The sequence below is a fragment of the Myotis daubentonii genome, chromosome 18 (assembly GCF_963259705.1).
Source record: "Myotis daubentonii chromosome 18, mMyoDau2.1, whole genome shotgun sequence".
Lineage (NCBI taxonomy): Eukaryota > Metazoa > Chordata > Mammalia > Chiroptera > Vespertilionidae > Myotis > Myotis daubentonii.
Genome location: NC_081857.1, coordinates 15,222,192 through 15,242,675, shown reverse-complemented (window position 1 = coordinate 15,242,675; position 20,484 = coordinate 15,222,192). Strand labels below are relative to the sequence as shown.

At 47.3% G+C, this 20,484-nt stretch overlaps 1 protein-coding gene across 1 annotated transcript in view; it reads left to right on the top strand.

The window, feature by feature from the left end:
- Positions 1-13,079, top strand: part of BATF3 (basic leucine zipper ATF-like transcription factor 3) — a 29,304-nt gene extending 16,225 nt beyond the window's left edge. The window contains exon 3 of the mRNA XM_059675433.1: positions 12,360-13,079. Within this exon, the coding sequence (XP_059531416.1) occupies positions 12,360-12,590 (231 nt within the window). The 3' untranslated portion in view covers positions 12,591-13,079. The remainder of the gene's footprint in view (positions 1-12,359) is intronic.
- The last annotated feature ends 7,405 nt before the right edge of the window (positions 13,080-20,484 follow it).

Sequence of the window (20,484 nt, the reverse complement as noted above, 5' to 3'; positions counted from 1 at the left end):
TTTATTCTGGCAATAAACCAATACCTTTATTTATAAAAATAAATACTATGTAGTTTAAAATGATAAAATAATTTATTAATCGTTTGTTGTAATTACTTACTAATTAGGTAGTGTTCAAATAATCTGCAGTGTTATACCCATTGTGTGTGTCACGGGGAACAGGACCAGCAAGGGAAGACCCCCCCAACACACACACACACACACACACACACACACACACACACACACACCTTAAAGGGCCACCTTATCATATAACTTCTAAAATCTCACCTCCAGACCTGTCTCAGTTTGAGCAGAAGAAATTTCATGATATTTTTCATCTGGTTGAATCAAGGAACACTCCTACCTAAATTCGAAATAACTACAAGACAGGGGTCCTGTTTTACTTACCCATTTATCTCTGGTTGCTAACCACAGCACCTACCCCAGGTGACTAGCACTAAAAGTGTCCATTTGAATGACTGATTGAATGAATGGCTACTCCTTCCCTAGTCTTCATCTAGTTCAGTCCCTCACCCGCTTCCAACCCTCTAAAAATCACTTAATATTACTCTATTTATGATGTGAATTCCTCATTGTGGTTTCCCCATTTAAGAGCATGGACCTGACCTACTTCCTTTGTTCCTGTAATTCTTCATCTGGGTCGGTTTGCCTGTTGTAAATTAGGGATTCCCATAAGTCAGCAGTGACGTTGCTTCCTAAAGGCCCTGCAACAAGAGTCGGAAGTGACAATAGGCTGGTGATGATAAGGTGGAGGCATGAGGTAGAAAATGGACAGGAAACACATCGCTTCGGTCATTGTCTTCAATTTTATTTAAACATTGTAAATAGAGCTATATATTTTTTTTTCCTACAGTCATTACTTTTTGTCTTTAATATTTGCTCAGGGTTACTTAACTTACCAGGTGTTCACTGAGGAGTACATACCCGAATCACCAGTGACCTGGTCTGGAGAGGGAAAAAGAATGAAATTGAATAGGTTGGTCTTGTAGGGGAAAAGTTCATGGGAAAAGGATGTGTTGTCTAGAGGACACCCCTCAGGCATTCCAATTACTGTCTTTCAGTGTCTTTGAGCCATTTTACAACTCGGTAAATTGTAGCTACTTGATATCAATACAAAATAATTTTTAAAAATATATTTTATTGATTTTTTACAGAGAGGAAGGGAGAGAGATAGAGAGTTAGAAACATCGATGAGAGAGAAACATCGATCAGCCGCCTCCTGCACACCTCCTACTGGGGATGTGCCTGTAACCAAGGTACATGCTCTTGACCGGAATCGAACCCGGGACCTCTCAGTCCTCAGGTCGACGCTCTATCCACTGAGCCAAACCGGTCAGGGCAATACAAAATAATTTATAGCTATAACCTTGGCTGGGTGGCTCAGTTGGTTAGCCCATCATCCCATACACCAAAAGGTTGGGGGTTGATTCCTGGTCAGGGCACATACTTAGGTTTTAGATTTGATCCTCCCGGTCCAGGCGCATACAGGAGGCAACCAATGTTTTTCTCTCTTTCTCCCTTCCTCTCTCTTAAAAATAAATAATAATAATAATAATGTGTAGTCATAGACCCAAAATTTATGTCTTGACTATAAAAGGTCAATTTACTCTCCACCCTCTCTTTCCCTGGAAAAAACCAGTTTGGCTCCATTTTCACATTCATTTCAACATTCCAAATCTATAAATATGCCTGTTCTTTGAATTCTGTTTTAAACTGGATATAAACACTCAGGTCTCCTATTGATCTTACCTTTAATCTTTATGGTCTTATTTAACTTTTGATAAGTAATATTTTTTTAATACCTGTTAATTTCATATTTGAATAACAGCTATGATTTGGCCCTTTTTTGAAATTTCTTTTAAACCGGTGAAATGACCCCGGTGTTGGGGACCTGGAGGAAGCCAGGCGGTGTCATTGAGTGTCACCACCAAGGAGCAGAGCCTCTGGGACCCTTTCTCCTGCACTGCAGTCCTGGGCTGTGTTATCCTGAGTTAGGTCCTCATATCTGCTGCTCCTCCTCCTCCCTTTTTCTCCATCTCCTAAGCATCCTTTACATCACAGGCCAAATGTCACTTTCTCTAGCAGCTGCCTGTGATCCTTGACACACTGGTTTAGGTCAGCGGTTCTCAACCTGTAGGTCGCGACCCCTTTGGGGGTCGAACGACCCTTTCACAGGGGCTGCCTAAGACCATCGGAAAACACATATATGATTATATGTTGTTTTTGTGATTAATCACTATGCTTTAATTGTGTTGAATTTGTAACAATGAAATTGGGGGTCACCACAACATGAGGAACCGTATTAAAGGGTCGCGGCATGAGGAAGGTTGAGAACCACTGGTTTAGGTGCTCTTACTGTGTGCTTCCTTTGACTTGGTGTGTGAGTCATAGCATGCACCCCATTCTATTGTTATTGCTCGTTTAAATAACTAAAACATCGATGAATGGGTCCTGAAGTGAAAGATCCCGCAGGATCTTGTATCCACCTGTGCTGGCTTCTGACTTCAGTGGGAAACCTTGGTGGACCCAAACGGAAACATCTCCCTTTCCTCTGTTCAGTAGACACATCACCTTTTTCTCTGAATTGTGTGTTTTCACATGCTTGGAAACCCTTACTAACACCTGTTCCACCTTTTTCTTTTTCATCTTTTCTTTCTTTCTTTCTTTCTTTGTTCCCTCTTTTATCCTCTGTAATAAATTACAGAGCCCATACAATTAATAACACATAACCGGACCTGTACTTGCAAATAAATGCTTTGAAGGCCGTGAAGTCCTTGGGGTTGTTCTCCCATGGCCTAGGATGCTTCATGGTCACGACAAAGGAGTAGGCATCTCGCTGAGGCCGCCCTTGGAGTGACCCCGAGGCCCGCATGCACCCATCTTCCCACTTCCAAAAGCCAACGACGAGGCTCACATCTCTGAGTCATCTGACCCCCGTAGGAAGCTACAAAAGTAAAAGCAGGAGAGGCACTCTGGGCCCCAGAGGAGACGGAGCAAATCTGTGCACTTGCCAGACCAATTCTTCACATTAATAAGGAGAAAGATGATGACGCATTTCAGAAATATCCAGACCCCCCCCCCTTTCAAACCCGGATCTCAGAAAGCGCCTTGCGGTTCACTTCCATTTCACCCCAGGTCCCTGCAAACGTGGTTGGTGGTCACTGGAGGTTCTTTGCCTTCTAGCTTATTGGGTGAGAAAATATGGAATCCTGTGTCATTCAGAACTGAAACTATCTAGAAACAGGATTTGATACCCTGTAGGAGACAGGAGACTTCCCTTTTGCTGTTCAAGTTTCATCGTCAGTTATCAGGAACTGAGCGGGGGGCGCCAGGGCTTGGAGCTGCAGCAGCCCAAGGCCTGTGAAGCTGTTGCTCTCTGGAAATGAATGTGCTCGCTTTCCTTTTGAATGTGCTCGTGGCAGTGAAAAATACATTTAAGAAAGCCCCTGGTGGACTCTGCACGTCCCAGGCTTCGCTGGAAGAAAGGGAGGCGCTCCTGGTCTAGTCCCAGATGCTGACCAGGCCAGGGTTCTCCTTTGTCGGGCACAGCACCCTGTGGCATGGGGTGGGGGCCCCTGGAGCAGTGAGCACAGCGCCCAGCCCAGTCTGTGCTTGGGCAAAAGGGGAAGCCGACTGACAGCATAGTCCAGGGATCTTACCCTGGAAGCCTGAGAAGGCCACGTGATCCATCCAATCTGCTAATTTTACAGCTGAAGTGGTCAAGGCCCCGGATGCCAGTGTTGTGCCCTCAAGACGGTTGGTGTGAGGTGTGCATCAGGCCTGTCAGGAATCCAAGCATCTCGACTTCCTGGGGTTGGCCTTTCTGCCATTTCGCATCCATGTCACCGCCTCACACAGGCTGTGTTCCAGGGTGTGGTTGCCCCTAAACCCATACACCTGATCCATGCTCTGCCTTGCTTTGTGTCACAAGGCCAACCTGGACATACCGGCACTCCACTCTGTGCTCCCCGATGGCTGGTTCCAATCAGCATTAGCCAGAGGGAGCCAGAGGAGGCTGGAGGGCGAGAGGAGGGAGAGGTCAGCCCAGTGTTTCTTGCCTGGCCCTTCCTGGTTTGCAGCCCAGGTTCTAGTGGTGGCTGCATTCCTCAGTGATTGTTGCAACCCCCGCTCCCCAGCTCATTTCCACTGGGCCCCAGTGGTACCATCCTCTCCCTCTGCCTTTTCAGGACTAGATGGTAACAGCGCCCCACTGTTGATATCCCTTGGGTGCCTCAACATCCTTGATTGGTTCCCTTAATCCTGCCAACGTCCCTGTAAATTCTCTCCGTAAAAGCTCTTCAGTAGAACCATCAGAGTGGAATCTTGGATCCTGATCAAAATTTGTTCTAGCGTTCTAAACGAAAGGCCAGTTGGCTAGGGACAAACAAAGTCCGTGTTAAAGAACATTCCCATCACCAATGAAACCAAGAAGAGAATTGCGTTATACTTATTCAGAGACCTAGAACGCAGCATCTATCCAACTAATGAATGCCCAGTGAATACCTTTCTCACCAGCAGAGTCTGCCCCATAGAGGCAAAAACTAAAGGGAGGACTGGAGTCCATCTCTAGCTCTCTGCCTGCTGGGTGTGCATTCAGTGGGACGGAATTCCTGAGCTCTCTGGGGGTGTGTAGACATAATTCTCCTCTCAACTTCTCTCATTCCCACACCTATATATAAACTTTCACTTCCCTTTATTTCACAAATCCTGAAAAAATGAAACCATTATCTACCCAGCTTCCCCAGCTAAAAATCACAGAGGTACCTGGAGTTCTTCCACCAAGTCCAGTTGGTCCCCAAATCCATTCCTACCTTCCATCTGTTCTCACTTTTCTAATTCCATCGGCATCACTTCGTTTGGACTAGCAGTTCTCAACCAGGATCAACCGGGGAGTTTTATTTTCAAAATGCATATGCTTTAACTCTTCTTCCCCTCATTTCCTAAGGGGATATTTTAAAAATTTGACCAGGTACATCTACACGATGGAATACTACGCTGTGGTAAAAAAGAAGGAATTCTTACCATTTGCAACAGCATGGATGGAACTGGAGAGCATTATGCTAAGTGAAATAAGCCAGTCAGAGAAAGATAAATATCACATGATCTCACTCATTTATGGAATATAATGAACAACATAAACTGAGGAACAAAAACAGATCCAGAGACAGAGAAGCATCGATCAGACCATCAAACCTCAGAGGGAAGGTAGGGGAGGGTGGGGGTAAGGGGGGAGAGAGCAACCAAAGGACTTGTATGCATGCATACAAGCCTAACCAATGGACACAGACAACAGGGGGGATAGGGGGGCAATGGGGGAATAAGGACACATATGTAATACCTTAATCAATAAAGAAATTAAAAAAAAATTTGACCAGGGTAGGATGTATTTTGCTACAAACTAATCTCCATATTCACTGAGTTCCATTGGTCTTGACCTTCAGTATCTCTTACTTAGAATACCTTACTCCCTGGTCTGCCTGCCTCTGGCCTCTCCACACACCATCAGAATCACCTGCTTCCAAGTCAAATCTGATCATTTATTTCTCCTGTTTAAAAACCTTCAGTGGCTACAGTGGTAAAAGCCAACCTGCCTGGCCAAACAAGATCTTTTACCATCTGGTTCTAACCTAGCCCTCCAGCTTCATCTCTGAAAATACCGAGAGAATAAAGCAGTTGGTCGGAGGTGAGAAGATGGACACAGATGAGAGAGAGCCTTCAGGGCTTCGGCTGCGGAGGCCAGGAGAGGAGCCTCAGATCCAGAACTCCCCTTGAAGCCCAGCATTTCTGAGGTCTCACCAAAGATTTCCATGGGACTTTATCTCCTGGACAGTTCCACATGCGATCCCATCATGTGCGAATGCAGTGAGTTTTAGTTCCTTATGATGCGAGAAACCCAAGAAAATCAATACCCTTCATGAATGTCTCCACCTGGTAAGTACTTAATCATCTTTCAACTCCCAGTTCAAATGGCATCTTCTGTAAGGAGCCTCCTCTGACTTACCTAGTGAGAGAGATTCTTTCTTCTTCTGTGCTGTGGTAGAACCTTGTATGTGTTTCTGTTGCAGCATTGGTCTTATTTTATTCTATTTTATTTTATTTTTTTTAATTGATTTTTTAGAGAGAGAGGAAGGGAAAGGGAGAGAGATAGAAACATTGATGAGATGATCGGCTGCTTTCTTCACTTTCTGCACCCCCCCTCCCCTCCCCCCCACTGGGGAATCCAGCCCGAAACCTGGGCATGTGCCCTGACGGGGAATTGAACCGGTGACCTCTTGGTTCCTGGGGCAATGCTCAACTGCTGCGCCACACCAGCCCGGCTTATTTTATTCTATTTTAGATTCATTGTATTAATTTTAAAATTTCATATAAGTTTAGAATCGCCTTGTCCAAGCCTAAAAACCACCGCTCTTTTCAAATAGAATTGCATTGAATCTATAGATTAATTTAGGGAGAACTGACATTTTAATAATATTGAGTCTGCCAATGCATTCATGTGATATATCTATTTATTTATTTGAATGTGATTTAATTTCTCTCAGCTAATATAATGTTTTACATCTGTTCAGTGCTTTATAATATTCAGTGTAGAGGTCTATCACATCTTTCATTAACTTTATCCCTAAATACATTATGCTTTCTGATGTTATTGTAGATAGGATTTATAAGATTATAATTTTCCAATTATTTGTTGCTGGTATATTGTGTGTGTGTGTGTGTGTGTGTGTGTATGACCTTATATACTTTAACTTTGCTAAATTTATTTATCAGTTTTAGTCTGGTTGGGTTTATTTTAAATTCCTAGGGATTTTCTATGTAGACAATCACGTTGCCTGTAAATAGAGAAGGTTTTGGTTTTTCCTTTCCAAACCTTGTGCCTTTGATTTCTTTTTCTTGTTTTACACACTGGCTATGGGCTGCAGCATAATATTTAATAGATGTGTTAAGAGCAGTCATCATTTTATTGTGTGTTCCCTATCTTAGAGGAAAGCATTCAGGGTTTTTTTGTGTGGTTATTTTTATGTTTTTTAAACCATTAGGTATGTTGTTAGCTGTAGAGTTTTTTCAGAATTTCCCTTTATCAAGTTGAAAACGTTCATGTCTATTTTTAATTTGTTGAGATAATTTTATCATAAAGGAATTTAAATTTTTTCATATCCCAGTACTGTAACATACGTACTCTGAAATTTTGTTCATTTTCATCATTACTTGCTTGTCTTTACATAATGACTTTGGATCTTGCTTTGTTCACTTAACATTACAACACAAATGTTACCATGTTGCTACATTAATTTTCATAATCACCATTGTAAATGGCTCTATAATGCTTTGGAAATAAAAACTGTAATATACACGCATAGTAAAAAATTTCAGAAATACCAAATAGTACACACGAAAAGCTAAGTCTTTCCCCCAAACACTGACCTTCAAGGTGCCTTGCTTAGAAGCAGTGGACAATCCAATTTCTAGGATGTAGGTTCAGAAATATTCTATGCACATAAAGACAAGCATTATTCCCCCTCTCCTTTCAGACACAAGTATAACAATATTAGTTAGATAATTGCTTTTTTGCATAATATGTCTTGGATACCATCTCAAGTTCACACATTATTCTTCCTTTTATTAAAAAATAGTTTTTATTGATTTGAGAGAGGAAGGAAGAGGGAGAGAGAGATAGAAACATCAATGTTGAGGGAGAATCATTGATTGGCTGCTCCTGCACGCCCCCTACTGAGGATCAAGCCTGCAACCTGGGCATGTGCCCCAACCAGAATCGAACCGGGTACCCTTCAGTTCGCAGGCTGACACTCTATCCACTGAGACAAACCGGCCAGGGCCACATATTATTTTTTTAAAACACTGCACAATATTTCATGAATGAATATTCTACAGTTTACTGAACCAGTATTGATAAACATTTAGGGTTTTCCCAGTATTTTTTTTTTTGTATGATACATACCACAAGATGTAATGTTGAAGTTTTGACTCAGCTGTCAAGTTACAGGACTCGCTACATTCCAAAGAACATGCTAGACTGTATGCAAAATTTACTCCAAAATTAGCTGAAAGCTGATGACGTGACTATTGAAACCCCTCAGCTACACTGAGCATATAAAAGAGTGGAGAGAGAAGAGATTGTGAGGGGATTTGTGAGGGCTTTCTCCATCCCTTAAAGTCAAGGAAGAGGAATTCAGCAGTTACCTCAAAGGGCTGATCTATGTCCTTGCGGTCTGGGGGACACTGCCAGCTGGCGTGTGACTTCTGCCTGGGAAATGGCGAGGGGAGAGAAATGCTGATTGCAGCCTTTTCTGCCTTAAGGGAGAGAGGGAGTGTGGCTGCTGCCTGCACTCATCCTGTGGGTTCCGGGCTTGTCCAGAGAGCGTTACATAAGCCTTCCTGTGCAGCAGTTGGCGTGACTTGTCTTAAATCAGTGCCAGCCCCACTCCCCCTTGTCTTCCTCTGGTCTAGCAGCGGGAGGCTCAGCAGGCCAGCTCTTACCGCCTTGTCCACGGGACACAGCCTGTGTCTCTCCTAATCTCAGCACAAGTCAGAGCAGATAGGCCAGGGCCTCTGATTTGGGTCTGAGTCCAGCTCTCAGCCTGTTTTCTGGCCTTTGACCCTTCCTCAGCCCGCTGTGGGCTGGGCTGAAATAGAACCCTGTGGACCACGGTGCTGACCCTTCCCTTCTCTCTTCCTTTTCTACCTCCTGCATCAAGACAGGTGCTTCCCCTTACAGGGTCCAAATGTCACCTGTGCCACCCACGGTGCCCTGGAAGAGCCTGCTTTCTAGGCATCTTCCCCCTCATTGCTCCTCTTGACCTGGAGGCCAGCTGCCAAGGTCATGACATGTACCTGCCCCGCTCTGTGATCTTTTCTTGCAGGGCTCCCTCCAGCCTCAATAAGGCCCAGGGCTGGCCGCCCCCAGGACAAGGCACATGCTCAGAGAGGACCAGTCTCTGCTAGCATCACTGGGAGCAAAACTCTACAAGGAAGGTCTTTGCCCAGGAAGATAATGTCCAACTTTCCTGTGCACCGGAAGCACCTGGGGATTTTGCTGAGTTGCAGATCCTGGCCCAGGAGATAGGGCCCAAAGAGTCTGCATTTCTCACAAGCTGCCCCCTGATGCCAATGCTGCTGGCCCGTGGGCCAGACTTTGAGTGGCGAGGACTTAGTATGTTCTGAAGCCCAAGTGATTTTTTTACAAGTTATTCTTTGGGGTCATCTCACCAATTCAGAAAAAAAGCGAGGTAGAGAGAGCAGTGTGAATTTTTTAAAGTAAATTATGTAAGTATTATAAAGCACAAGGGTTTTTATTTCTTTCCAGGATATGAATTATCACTGTGTCAAGTGACACAGAGTTAAAAAGAGAGATCCAAATCAGTGCTCCAAATCAGTGAAGGAAGGAGGATTTGAGATTCACAGGTCTGTTTTGCTGCCAGACACAAGGGTCTCCCAACAGCTGGAAAATGCCAGATTCTCACCCATGAATTAGGGTGCTGTGACTCATTAACTTACCCCTTTTTTCCTTGACAACAGGGCCATTTTTAGTTTTTTTTTTTCCTAGTCCTCATTGCATGTGTTTCTATATGTGCATTAAATAAATAAACAAATAATTAAATTTGTTTGCTAAGAAATTCGTTTCCTCGTAGATTTATACAAGTTAAGTTTGGTCCAACTACTACGTTGCTATAGTCTGTGTACTGCCCAGATGAATGGTGTTTTCCTAAGACCTAAGCCAGGCCCCGCATCAGTGTCCTGCTGGTGGCCCTGCAGCCCATGGGTTACTCAGGGTTAGGTGACTGTTTTCCTGAGCAAAGCTGAGCAATCGTATTTTGTTGTTGTTGCCCTGAAATGACAGCTGCTAACAGCTCGTTTACTATGATGGCCTCTCCCAGCCTGTGCTGGGTGGGGGAGGGATGGGGGTGGGGGTGAGGGTGGTGTGCAGGAGGAATGGCAGGGAAGTGAAAAGGCTGCCTTTAGAGGCTGCCCAGTAAATGACTGCATAGTTTCTCTCTGAGTCATCACAGCAGGGATGAGCTTGGAGGGGCAGGGTTTTCCTGTCGGTGTTTGGGCTCTACGGGGTGGTGGGTGTGGACACAAATGGCTCTGGAACCGCCCGGCAGCTGCCACCTCATTTGCATGATGCCCGGGCCTGGACATTCATGGGTAGGTGTTTTTCTGGGGTGGTTAGGTGAGAAGCTGTTTGGAGTGATGAAGTTCAGGGAACTCGATTTTTTGGCTGTTTCCTCATTTCCGCATGTCTGCTGCTCATGCTGTCATGGCCACGAGGTTGGAGCATCTAACTGACTGGGGTCCACCTTAGGAAGAACTTCATGTTGGAGGGGGGAGGACATGAAGAGAACTAATAAACAACAGCCCTGGCTTTTGAGGAACTTCTGAAGCACAGAAAGATCCTGAGAACGTTCAAGAAGGAACTTCTGTGCAAATGGGTTTAGGGGGCACACGGGCACAGGGTGGTGACCAGGTAGAGTGCAGGGGTGGGTGGCCTGGAGAAAGCCCAGGAGAATTAGCCATGTCCTCTAGGGAGTTACTGAACTTACCTAGGTCTCAGTTTCCCCTAGAACAGCATCTGGCTTGAAGTGGCACTTGACTCAATAATTATTACTGTCAGTAAGAGAAAATACGGGCCAACCACGATGCCGTCTTGCATATTCTTGCTCACTGAATTGTCATGAGGAAGGCCTGCCCTGAGGTCCCTGATGCCCTCAAACCTTAGGTTTGTTTTGGGACCCACAACACCAATGAGTGGCCACCTGCAGCCACCAAACAGGACAGACCAGAATGAGGCTGTAGGGTCCCCTTGAGGAGAAAACTTGGGACTTCAGCTCAGAGGCAGCATCTCTAACTTTCTGTCCCCGGGTAGCGGGGGGTATCCTGTTGGCAGACTGAAAGGCTGCATGGCGAATAGTTACGAGCCCAGGACCAAACTGGGTTCAGATCTCAGCACTGTCAACAGTTGATGACCTTGAGCAAGTTATTTCTGTGCCTCTGTTTCTTGACCTGTCAAATGGGGTTAAGAATAGTACCTACCTCCTAGGGTTGTGAGCCGCACGGGTGTTTAACACACAGACGTGCTTGGAACAGTGTCTGGTGCAGAGTCATCACGATGTAAATGTTAGCCATTCTTATTTCGTAGAGATTCTTGGGTGTGCAATTCTGGGCTTGTCACTCTCTGATTATTTTTGAGGGGGTGACTGGTACATATAGGGTAGTGTGTGTGTGTTGGGGGGTGGTTGTGGCTAGAGGACTGAGGACGGCCAGGTGGCCCGGCAGAGCTTTCCTCTTGTCCTGGACTGGGGGTCTGTAGGGAAGAGGAGGATGAGGATGGTGGCTAGGAGGGAGGAGGACATGCCCGTCCAAGGTCAAATGATTCCTCTAAAGAGCTCTCTCTCATTGTCTAGGAGCATCCATGGGGAGCTCAGGGCCCTGCCCAGGATGTTATCTCCTCCTGTAGAGGGAGGATGATTGTGTTTCTGTTACCTCCTGGGGACCACGCCTGCCAGCTGAAGCTGTGCTTCCCAACCCACTGGCCAGCCCCTCAGCATGGGCATTAGGGCCTAAGCCAGTGATGGCGAACCTATGACACGCGTGTCAGGGGTGACACGCGAACTCATTTTCTTGGTTGATTTTTCTTTGTTAAATGGCATTTAAATATATAAAATAAATATCAAAAATATAAGTCTTTGTTTTACTATGGTTGCAAATATAAAAAAATTTCTATATGTGACACGGCACCAGAGTTAAGTTAGGGTTTTTCAAAATGCTGACACGCCGAGCTCAAAAGGTTCGCCATCACTGGCCTAAGCCTTACCATGGCAACATCTGGCTTTTCCTACCACTGTCTGTCCTCCTTTCCATTTCTTTCTTTACCTCAATATATATATATATATATATGTTGCTGTGTCATATCTATTTTCGTAAGTCACCTTAGGTTATTCTTGAAATAGGCAGAGAATAAATAAATACTAGTAAACTAGTTCCTGGAGTTCTTATGAACCTTTCTTGAAGTACTTATATCAGTGATTTTCAAATGTATTTTTTTAAAAGGACTCTCTTTTTAAAAATGAAATGTTTCTGTCCTGGCTGGGTATCTTGGTTGGTTGGAGTGTCATCCCGATGCACTAAAGTTGAGGGTTTGATCCTGGTCAGGGCACATACAAGAAACAACCAGTGAATGAATGAATAAATAAGTGGAACAACAAATCTCTCTCTCTCTCTCTCTCTCTCTCTCTCTCTCTCTCTCTCTCTCTCTCTCTCTGTTAATAAATAAAAAATTTAAAAATAATAAAAATGAAATGTTTCCTAGAAGCCCTTTATTCATATGTTATATACATTAGGCTAAAGCCGGGAAAAGTACCGCAAGCCTCCAGCCCGTGCCATCCCCTCGTCTCCTGAGACATCCTGGCCAAGCCCTCACTCTGAGCAGCCCTGCCTGTAGACCTCCAGTCGGCTCCACGGAAACCATACTGCAAAGCTGGTGTGTGTATGTCATTCTAATGCAAAAACGAGGAAGTGAGATGATTTCTTATGACCTTTTGGACAATTTGCTAATTACTGGTGGACACTAACTGCTAAAGAATAAAGATTCGTTAATATCTAACAGAGAAGAAGTATGAACAAAAACAAAAGTCCTATTTTCCCTTCTATTGTATAGGATAATCATTGTGAAGTTAAGTAACAATTAGGCCTTAAGTCCTACTGATGGCATTCAATAGTTAAATGTGGGTTCTTGGTGTGAAATGTATTGTTAAAAATTCGGAAGTAAGTTTGGAGCTAACTTTCAACTGATGACCACAACCTCTATATCAGCTGCCTCAGTTTCCCCCATACCAGTGAATTCTCCATTCTTCAAAATGCCTCCACTTTCCCATCTCTCTCCTGTCATGTTTAACCCCTGTCTCCTCAAATTCCAGCTCCTTCTTGAAACCTCTTGTAATCTACCTAGTCCAAACTCTGTAGCACTTTGTCACACACAGGTTGCTCTGTATTCGACCTAAAAATCCATTTTTTCCTTCTGATTTAAAAATAATTAAAATACTTGGAAAGCCCTCAAAAGCACTGTGGCCCTTGGCCTACGCCGGTACATCAGGCCTGCAGCTTACTAGCCATGTGGACCTGGGCATTTCACAGAACTCTTCTGGGTTTAGCTTTCCCACTTGTTAAGTGGGGGTAATAATAATAATAGGACCTGATTTGCAAGATGAAATGTTGGCTAACACGTATTTTGTATTTCACAGTTAAAAAGAGGGCGACACAAAGGATAAAAATCCTAATTTCTTCTTGTGCTCTAACCCAACCTCCAATCTGGTGTTTCATTTCAGTCTTGGCAAAACAGACTTCCTATTTCAAAGGAAAAGCATGACAAAAATAAAAACCAAACAAAAACAAATGAGACCAAACCAATAGCTCTTTCCGAGACATCCAAGGCCTCTGGCCAAACACAACTTGATGAGCTCATGGTGAATGAATGAGAGACCCAGGGTTTAGATTCCCTCCCAGAGTCCTGAGAGGGAACCAGGAAGGTGAGGACTCCACTGAGCAGGGGGCCGCTCTGCCAGTTGAGCAAGAGATCAGGATGTCCCAGAGCCCCTCAGCCACCTCCCTCCCCTGGCTTCACTCGCATTTCTCGTGTGAATGTGTCCTCACCCACAGAGTCGATGCCATCAAGTGGCCCTGCCTAGAAACCAGATAGTCACCAGGGCACCCCAAAACCAAGATTTGGTTATTGCTTAATCCTCGGCCTCCATTTCATTCATTCCTGGCTGCAGACGCCTAGGATTTCTAAGAAAGATGTAGGGGTGGAGGTGGTAGATTTGCTTTCTTCGGATGATGTTTTCCAGGAAACTCAGCTAGCTTCCTGAGAGATGTCATACACTGGAACGTTCCCCAGTGGCTGGCAGGGGAACTCTGGAATGACTCAAGTGAGGAGCTGAACCAGGAAAGGGTGGGTTATGTCCTAAAACCCCACCCTCCTCTCACTCAGTCAAACTGCATCCATTTTAATTAAACCTTCAGCCCCCTCCACCTCCAAACCAGGAAGCCTTCCTAGATAAACCAGAAGCCCTTCCCACCACCCAAGTCAGCCTCACACCTCTAACACCCTCATTTGCATATGTGGTTAGCTTTTTATTGACATCTTAGTGATCTGTGAACAGCTTCCGCAGGGCTCTCTGAGGGACTCAATGAGATGGATTGCAGCTTTTTGAAAGACCTGCTTGGGAACCCACTTGGTTGAGCCTCCAGAGCCCATCGGCCCGTCAGTCAGTCAGTCAACACCCATGGAGTGATTGTGCACCACCAGCCATGCCTTTTGCCAGGAAAGACCTGACTCTTAGAGATGGAGAAGTCAGGAAGGACATAAATAAAAATCCCAAAGAACTCCAGACACAAACATCTACAAGCTGAGCTGCTCACCCCTGTGGCCATGCACAGTAGAGGCCAGAGTTCTATGCTGCCTTAACCTGGCCAAGGTTCTGGAGCCAGGCTCTTCCCCTCTGCCCAAGCAGGCCTGCACCAGGAGCACACTTTCTCTCCGACACTGAGTGGAAATAAAACAACTCTGACACCGCCACCCACCCACTCTGGACATGCCCCTCGCCCCTGGGAGCAGAAGGGGTTCCCTGGCCTAGGGGAGAGTACAGTAGTCCTCTCTTAGCCGAGGTTTCACTTTCCAAGGTTTCAGTTACCTGTGGTCAACCACGGGTTGAAAATATTAAATGGAAAAATCCCAGAAATAGCCCTAGCTGGTTAGAGCGTGGGCCCTCGGACTGAAGGGTTGCGGGTTCAGTCACAGGCTTGATCCCCAGCCCCGTCAGAGCACATGAGGGAGACAAGCAATCAATGTGTCTCTCTCACATCAACGTTTCTCTCTCTCTCTCTCTCTCTCTCTCTCTCTCTCTCTCTCTCTCTCTCTCTCTTTTTGTCTGTCTCCCTCCCTTCCACTCTCTAAAAATCAATGGGGGAAATGTCCTCAGGTGAGGATTATCAAAACAAAAACAACACAAAAAACAAAACACCCCAGAAATAAACAATTCATAAGTTTTAAAAATATAAATAATTAATTAATTAATTTCAGAGAGGAAGGAAGAGGGAGAGAGAGAAAGAAACATCAATGATGAGAGAATCACTGGTCGGCTGCCTCCTGCACGCCCCCACTGGGGATCAAGCCCACAACCCCAGGCATGTGCCTTGACCAGAATCGAACCGTGACCTCCTGGTTCAGAGGTCGAGGCTCAAACACTGAGCCATGCTGGCCAGGCGCATAAGCTTTAAATTGCACGCTATTCTGAGTAAGAACGAAATCTCGCGTGATCTTGCTCAGACCTCCTGGGACATGAGCCCGCCCTTTGTCCAGCGTCTCCACGCTGTGGACCTTGCGTCGCCACGCTGTGGACCCTGCGTCGCCACGCTGTGGACCCTGCGTCCCCACGCTGTGCACCCTGCGTCGCCACGCTGTGGACCCTGCGTCGCCACGCTGTGGACCCTGCGTCCCCACGCTGTGCACCCTGCGTCGCCACGCTGTGGACCCTGCGTCGCCACGTTGTGGACCCTGCGTCTCCACGCTCTCTTCGCCCCGCTGCGTTGGTCACTTGGCAGCCATCTTGGTTCTGGGGAACCCAGGCTGTGTCGCTGTGCTTGTGTTCAAGGAACCCTTACTTTACTTCGTAAGGGCCTCAAAGTGCAAGAGCGGCGATGCGGGCAATTCAGAAATGCCCAAGAAAAGCCATAAAGCGCTTCCTTCAAGTGAAAAGGTGAGTGAATTGTTCCATAAGGTATTTTGAGAGAGAGAGAGACCACATTCACATAACTTTTATGACAAGTATAGGTTTATAATTGTTCTAGTTTATTATTTGTCATTGTCGTGAATCTCTGACTGTGCCTAATTTATACATTAAACTTTATCGTGGGTAGGTAGGTATAGGAAAAACAGTATACGTAGGGTTTGGTACTGTTGGCGGTGTCAGGCATCCACGGGGGTCTTGGGATGTACCCCCCTCAGATAAGGGGGTGTCGCTAACTGTATGAGGCTAAAGCTCTCGTCACTCCAAACGGGGCACCCCCGGTCCCACAGCAGAGAAGGCCAGGGGACACCCTGCCGTTGCACCAGCAGGTCCAGGTAAGAACTCCTCACCCGAGAGAAGACAAGATGGAGGCAGAATTGCAGCCAGAGGTGTGGTTGGTGGCGGTCACTGCGACCCGCTCGCGCCGACTGCTGTGCACCAGGTGAGGGCTTGCGCCGGGTCCTTCTGAGCATAGAAATATATAACCCAGCCCCCTGGCCTGTAGAAAAGTCAGCCACAAATAAACCCGTATGACATGCCGAAGGACCGGCGCACACGGTGCCAGCGGAAGAGAAAGAACAAGGGCCGCCCTCACTGTGCACTCGCCATGCGACAAGCCCTCTTCTCAATGGTTTATACGCATTTAATTTTTCCGACCACCCATAAGGTGGGTGCTCGTATGAATCTCCTTCTACGGGGCGAGAAAGGCGAGCCCCAAGGAGATGAGAGACCTTGGTCCGCGCGTCCCACGGTTTTTAATGGAAGAGCCAGGATTTGAACGCAAGATCCTGCCTCAGCAAGAGCGTGTGCACAGACACCCGTGTGCGTGTGCGTGTGAAGTGATGGCAAGGACTTCGGGAAAGACGAGTGACAGCAGGCATGGGCTCTGACTCCTGTTTGTAACTTATTTATTATTTTTTTTACATAAAGAAGGACCTTCGATGGCTGAGTTTTGAAGTAGGAGCTGGCCTTAGTGCGAAGAGCTCATGTTTGATGTTTACTTTTGCAATAGTGAATGGTGAGCGTGCGGAGGCGACGATGCATGAGAGCACAGGCCGGCGCTGGCTGGCCGGGCGGGGCCGGAGCTGAGCGGGGGATGGGGGGGGTGGGGGTGGGGCGGGCCGGAGGAGGGGAGGGCGGGGCGGCGGCGGAGCAGCGGCTCCGCTGAGCGCAGACAGTCGCTGCGGAGTCCCGGTGGCCCGGCTCTCCCGGGTGCGGCCTCCACGCCAGGGAGGTCGGAGCGGGTAGGAGGACGGGGAGAGGGATTCCGTGGGAAGTCGGGGGAGAGCGTCTTCAACAACTTCTTTCCGCGCCCTCGGGTCCGGTCCGGAGCAGGGAGGCTCTGGCTGGAGGGGTCTCATTCCCCAAGGGTCCCGGCCCTCGGTCCGCGGAGCTGGTGTCGGGCAGGACCCCGAGTCTCCTGAACCACAGCGCCATCTCGTGGCCACTGAAGGGCCTCTCGTGGGCTCCGTAGGGCTCAGCACCTGGCACCCTCCGCATCAGCGCCCGCCCGTGGGCTCCAGTTGGCTTTGTTCTGAGGCAGGGGGCCCAGCGGGGAAGTGGACCTGAGGGCGGAGGCCAGGACCAGATTGGCCTGGATCTGAGCGTTGGCTTCTCAGCGCGTAGCGTAATGGAAGGAATGATCGTTAGAGCCGGGCAAGCCAGAGCCTCTTGTCTCTGAGCCTTTCTAGACCTCAATGTTCTCACCTGTGAAAGGGCATAATGACGCCGGGTGGATAATACGTTGCAAAGCCTCTAGAACACAGTCTTCGAGCCGTGGGAGCTCAGCTCATCACTGATGCTGTCCTCATCCTCAGGCAACACAATAGATGCCAGTGCCGCCCAAACTCATGCTGGCAGATGGCGGGTGCTCGGGGTGCCTTGCAAACTAGTAGTGATGCCTTTTTAGTGCCAGCTGAATAGTGGGACAGCCCTAGCACTAAATACTGGCCTATTTTTATAAAAGACAGCAATCCAGTTGGTCTTGCAAATCATGTAAAAATAGCTGCCTATTGTGTTCATCAGCCCAGGGGGATGTTGCATCTTCCCCAGTTAATCCGCCTCCCACATATGCTGCAGGAAACCCTCTTGGAGCAGAACCACCCCACTTCTGAGAGGCATTACAGTAGTGAGGAGAAAGGGTAGCAGTGCATGGCCACACAGAGCTGGCGCTCACTTGCCAGGTGAGGACCTGGGGCAAGTCACTAACTCCTCCAAACCCCACGTTTCTCATCTGTACATCAGAGATGTTAATCCCCACTTCCTCAGGCTTTTATGCAACTAAACGAGACATTCGTTTAGCATGAGACATTCATACTAAAACACATAGCCGAGTGGATTTAGTTTGTATCAGCATCAGAGAAGTTATTAAAAGTACTAGTCCCTGGGTCCTGCCCACAGTTTCTAAATCAGTATATCTGAGGCTCAAGAATTTGCATTTCTAATTTGCATTTCAGGAGATGTTTGCTACAGTCTGCCCAGGGACCCAACTTAGAGAAGGACTAATTGAGCACATACTAGACCAGCTGTGGGCAAACTACGGCCCGTGGGCCGGATCCAGCCCGTTTGAAATGAATAAAACTAAAAAAAAAAAAAAAAAGACCGTACCCTTTTATGTAATGATGTTTACTTTGAATTTATATTAGTTCACACAAACACTCCATCCATGCTTTTGTTCCGGCCCTCCGGCCCAGTTTAAGAACCCATTGTGGCCCTCGAGTCAAAAAGTTTGCCCACCCCTGGACTAGACCTTCAATGCTCATTTTCATTCCCCAACCAAGGACAAATCAAAAGGGAGACTGAGGCGATATGGGGGAATAGTAACCCAAATCCAATCAGATAAAAGCTGCAAACTCAGAACAGTCCCGTTTAACAAATGGTAATTGAGTGTCTTCTCTCCATTGGTCTCCTATGCTTTGTTGGACAGTGCTTCTCTCACATGCACCATCTCATTTGATGCTTCTGAACTGTATGATGACCTTGAGGAAGGGCCTCTCAGAGAGGTCAAGTGACTTGCTCAAGGGCACAGAGCTCTAGAAGGCAGACTTGTTGGAATCAGCTGTCTGTCAGAATGGAGCATGGTCGTGGAGGCTGGGCGGGCCCATGTAAACCTGCCTCCCCCCCTACCCTCCCTGCCCTCCGATGGCTTCCATCTTGACTGAATTCTCTGCTCGAGCACACTCTTCTAACCCATGCACCCTGCTTTGGGGTCAAGTGCCAATTGGTGTCCCCTTGCCAGCTTCATTGGCTCCACCTGCCACACTCTGTCCTTCCAAATGCAGCTTCTATTTTGCCCCTGGCTGTTTGCCATGGGCCCCAAGGCCTCCAGTAAAGGGAAGAGGCCCTTGGGGTTTGGGGTAGAACCAGGAGGCCCATCCTTGGCAATTAGACCCTCCCCAGACCCGGTAGGTCTCCAAATGAGTACCCCTTCCCCATCCTGGGCATCTGAGAGTCACAGAGAGCCAGCCTTAGCGAGGCCTCAGTAGTGAGCCTCCTTGACGCCTGGAAGGAACTGCCACCCTCCCCCACTCAGCCTGGGGGTAGAGAGAGGAGGAACAATAACTGTGTGGACTCCAGACACCAGGGTTTCCTCCTCCAGGTCCCAAGTTCATTTTAGTTTTTATGGTTGGTAGAAGGAACACGGCCTTTAGAGCGAAAGACCCGATATGAATCAACCCCACGTCTCTGTGACAAAAATAGCTGTGCCGTCTTAAAGAAGTCTCTCAACTTCTTTGCCTGTGTGTGTTTGTTTTCTCATCTGCAAAAATGGGCTGAGTAAGATCCATCTCCCAGAACTGCTCTGCGGCCAGAATGACTTCTATGTGTTCAAGATGCTGGCACCTAATGAGCAGTTAATAACCCCATTTTCCTTCCTTTGACATTTATCCGCCTATGGCGAGCCTGTTCCTGGGGGTGCATGGGCAGGGAGCCAAAGTCCCAGCCTGCCAGGGGCTTCCACCCCCGCCCTTGCCCAAATAGGACAATGGCAGAAGGTCTGATACTGGATCTGGCTGGGGGCATTGGGTACGGGAGGTGAGGCTACTGGTCCAAGGGATGGGCACCCAGTGTGTGAACTTGGTTAGAGCTAATGGCCCTGCTAATGGTTTTCAGAGCTTTGCCTTGGAGGTGTAAAGAGCTGCCTGACTCACTGCTGTGCTAGCCAGGGAGACTGGAGGCTCCTCCATCCAGCAGTCTCTGCTCTGGGCACCTTTGGTTTCATAGTCATTCATTCATTCATTCATTCATTCATTCCACAAATACTTGGCAGGAACCCAGGATGTGCTGGGCCCTGGGAATACTGGCATGGGTGAGGAAGACAGACTGAAGGTGGATTACCTCTTACCTGTTCGCACCTCTCCTTGCCAGATCCTGAGTGAGGCTGCAGGAAGGGGAGAAGGAACTTTCCTCCAGGTTCCCAATGCTCACCCCCTTCCTTGTGGGGTCACAGGGAAGGCCTGATGAAGGAGAAATGTCTGAGGTTAATTGGTCTGAACTTGGCTCCTGCAGGAATGTAGGATGTGGAAGGAGGAGGCATCCAAGATAGTGCCTGGGGGACTGAGAGGAGGGGTGCCACCGGCAGACTCGGCCACGGAGCAGGCATGGAGGGGATAGGGATCAATATGGTTTCTTGAATTTCTTTTCTTTTATGAGTGAAGAGGGAGTCAAGAAGCCCAGGATGGGG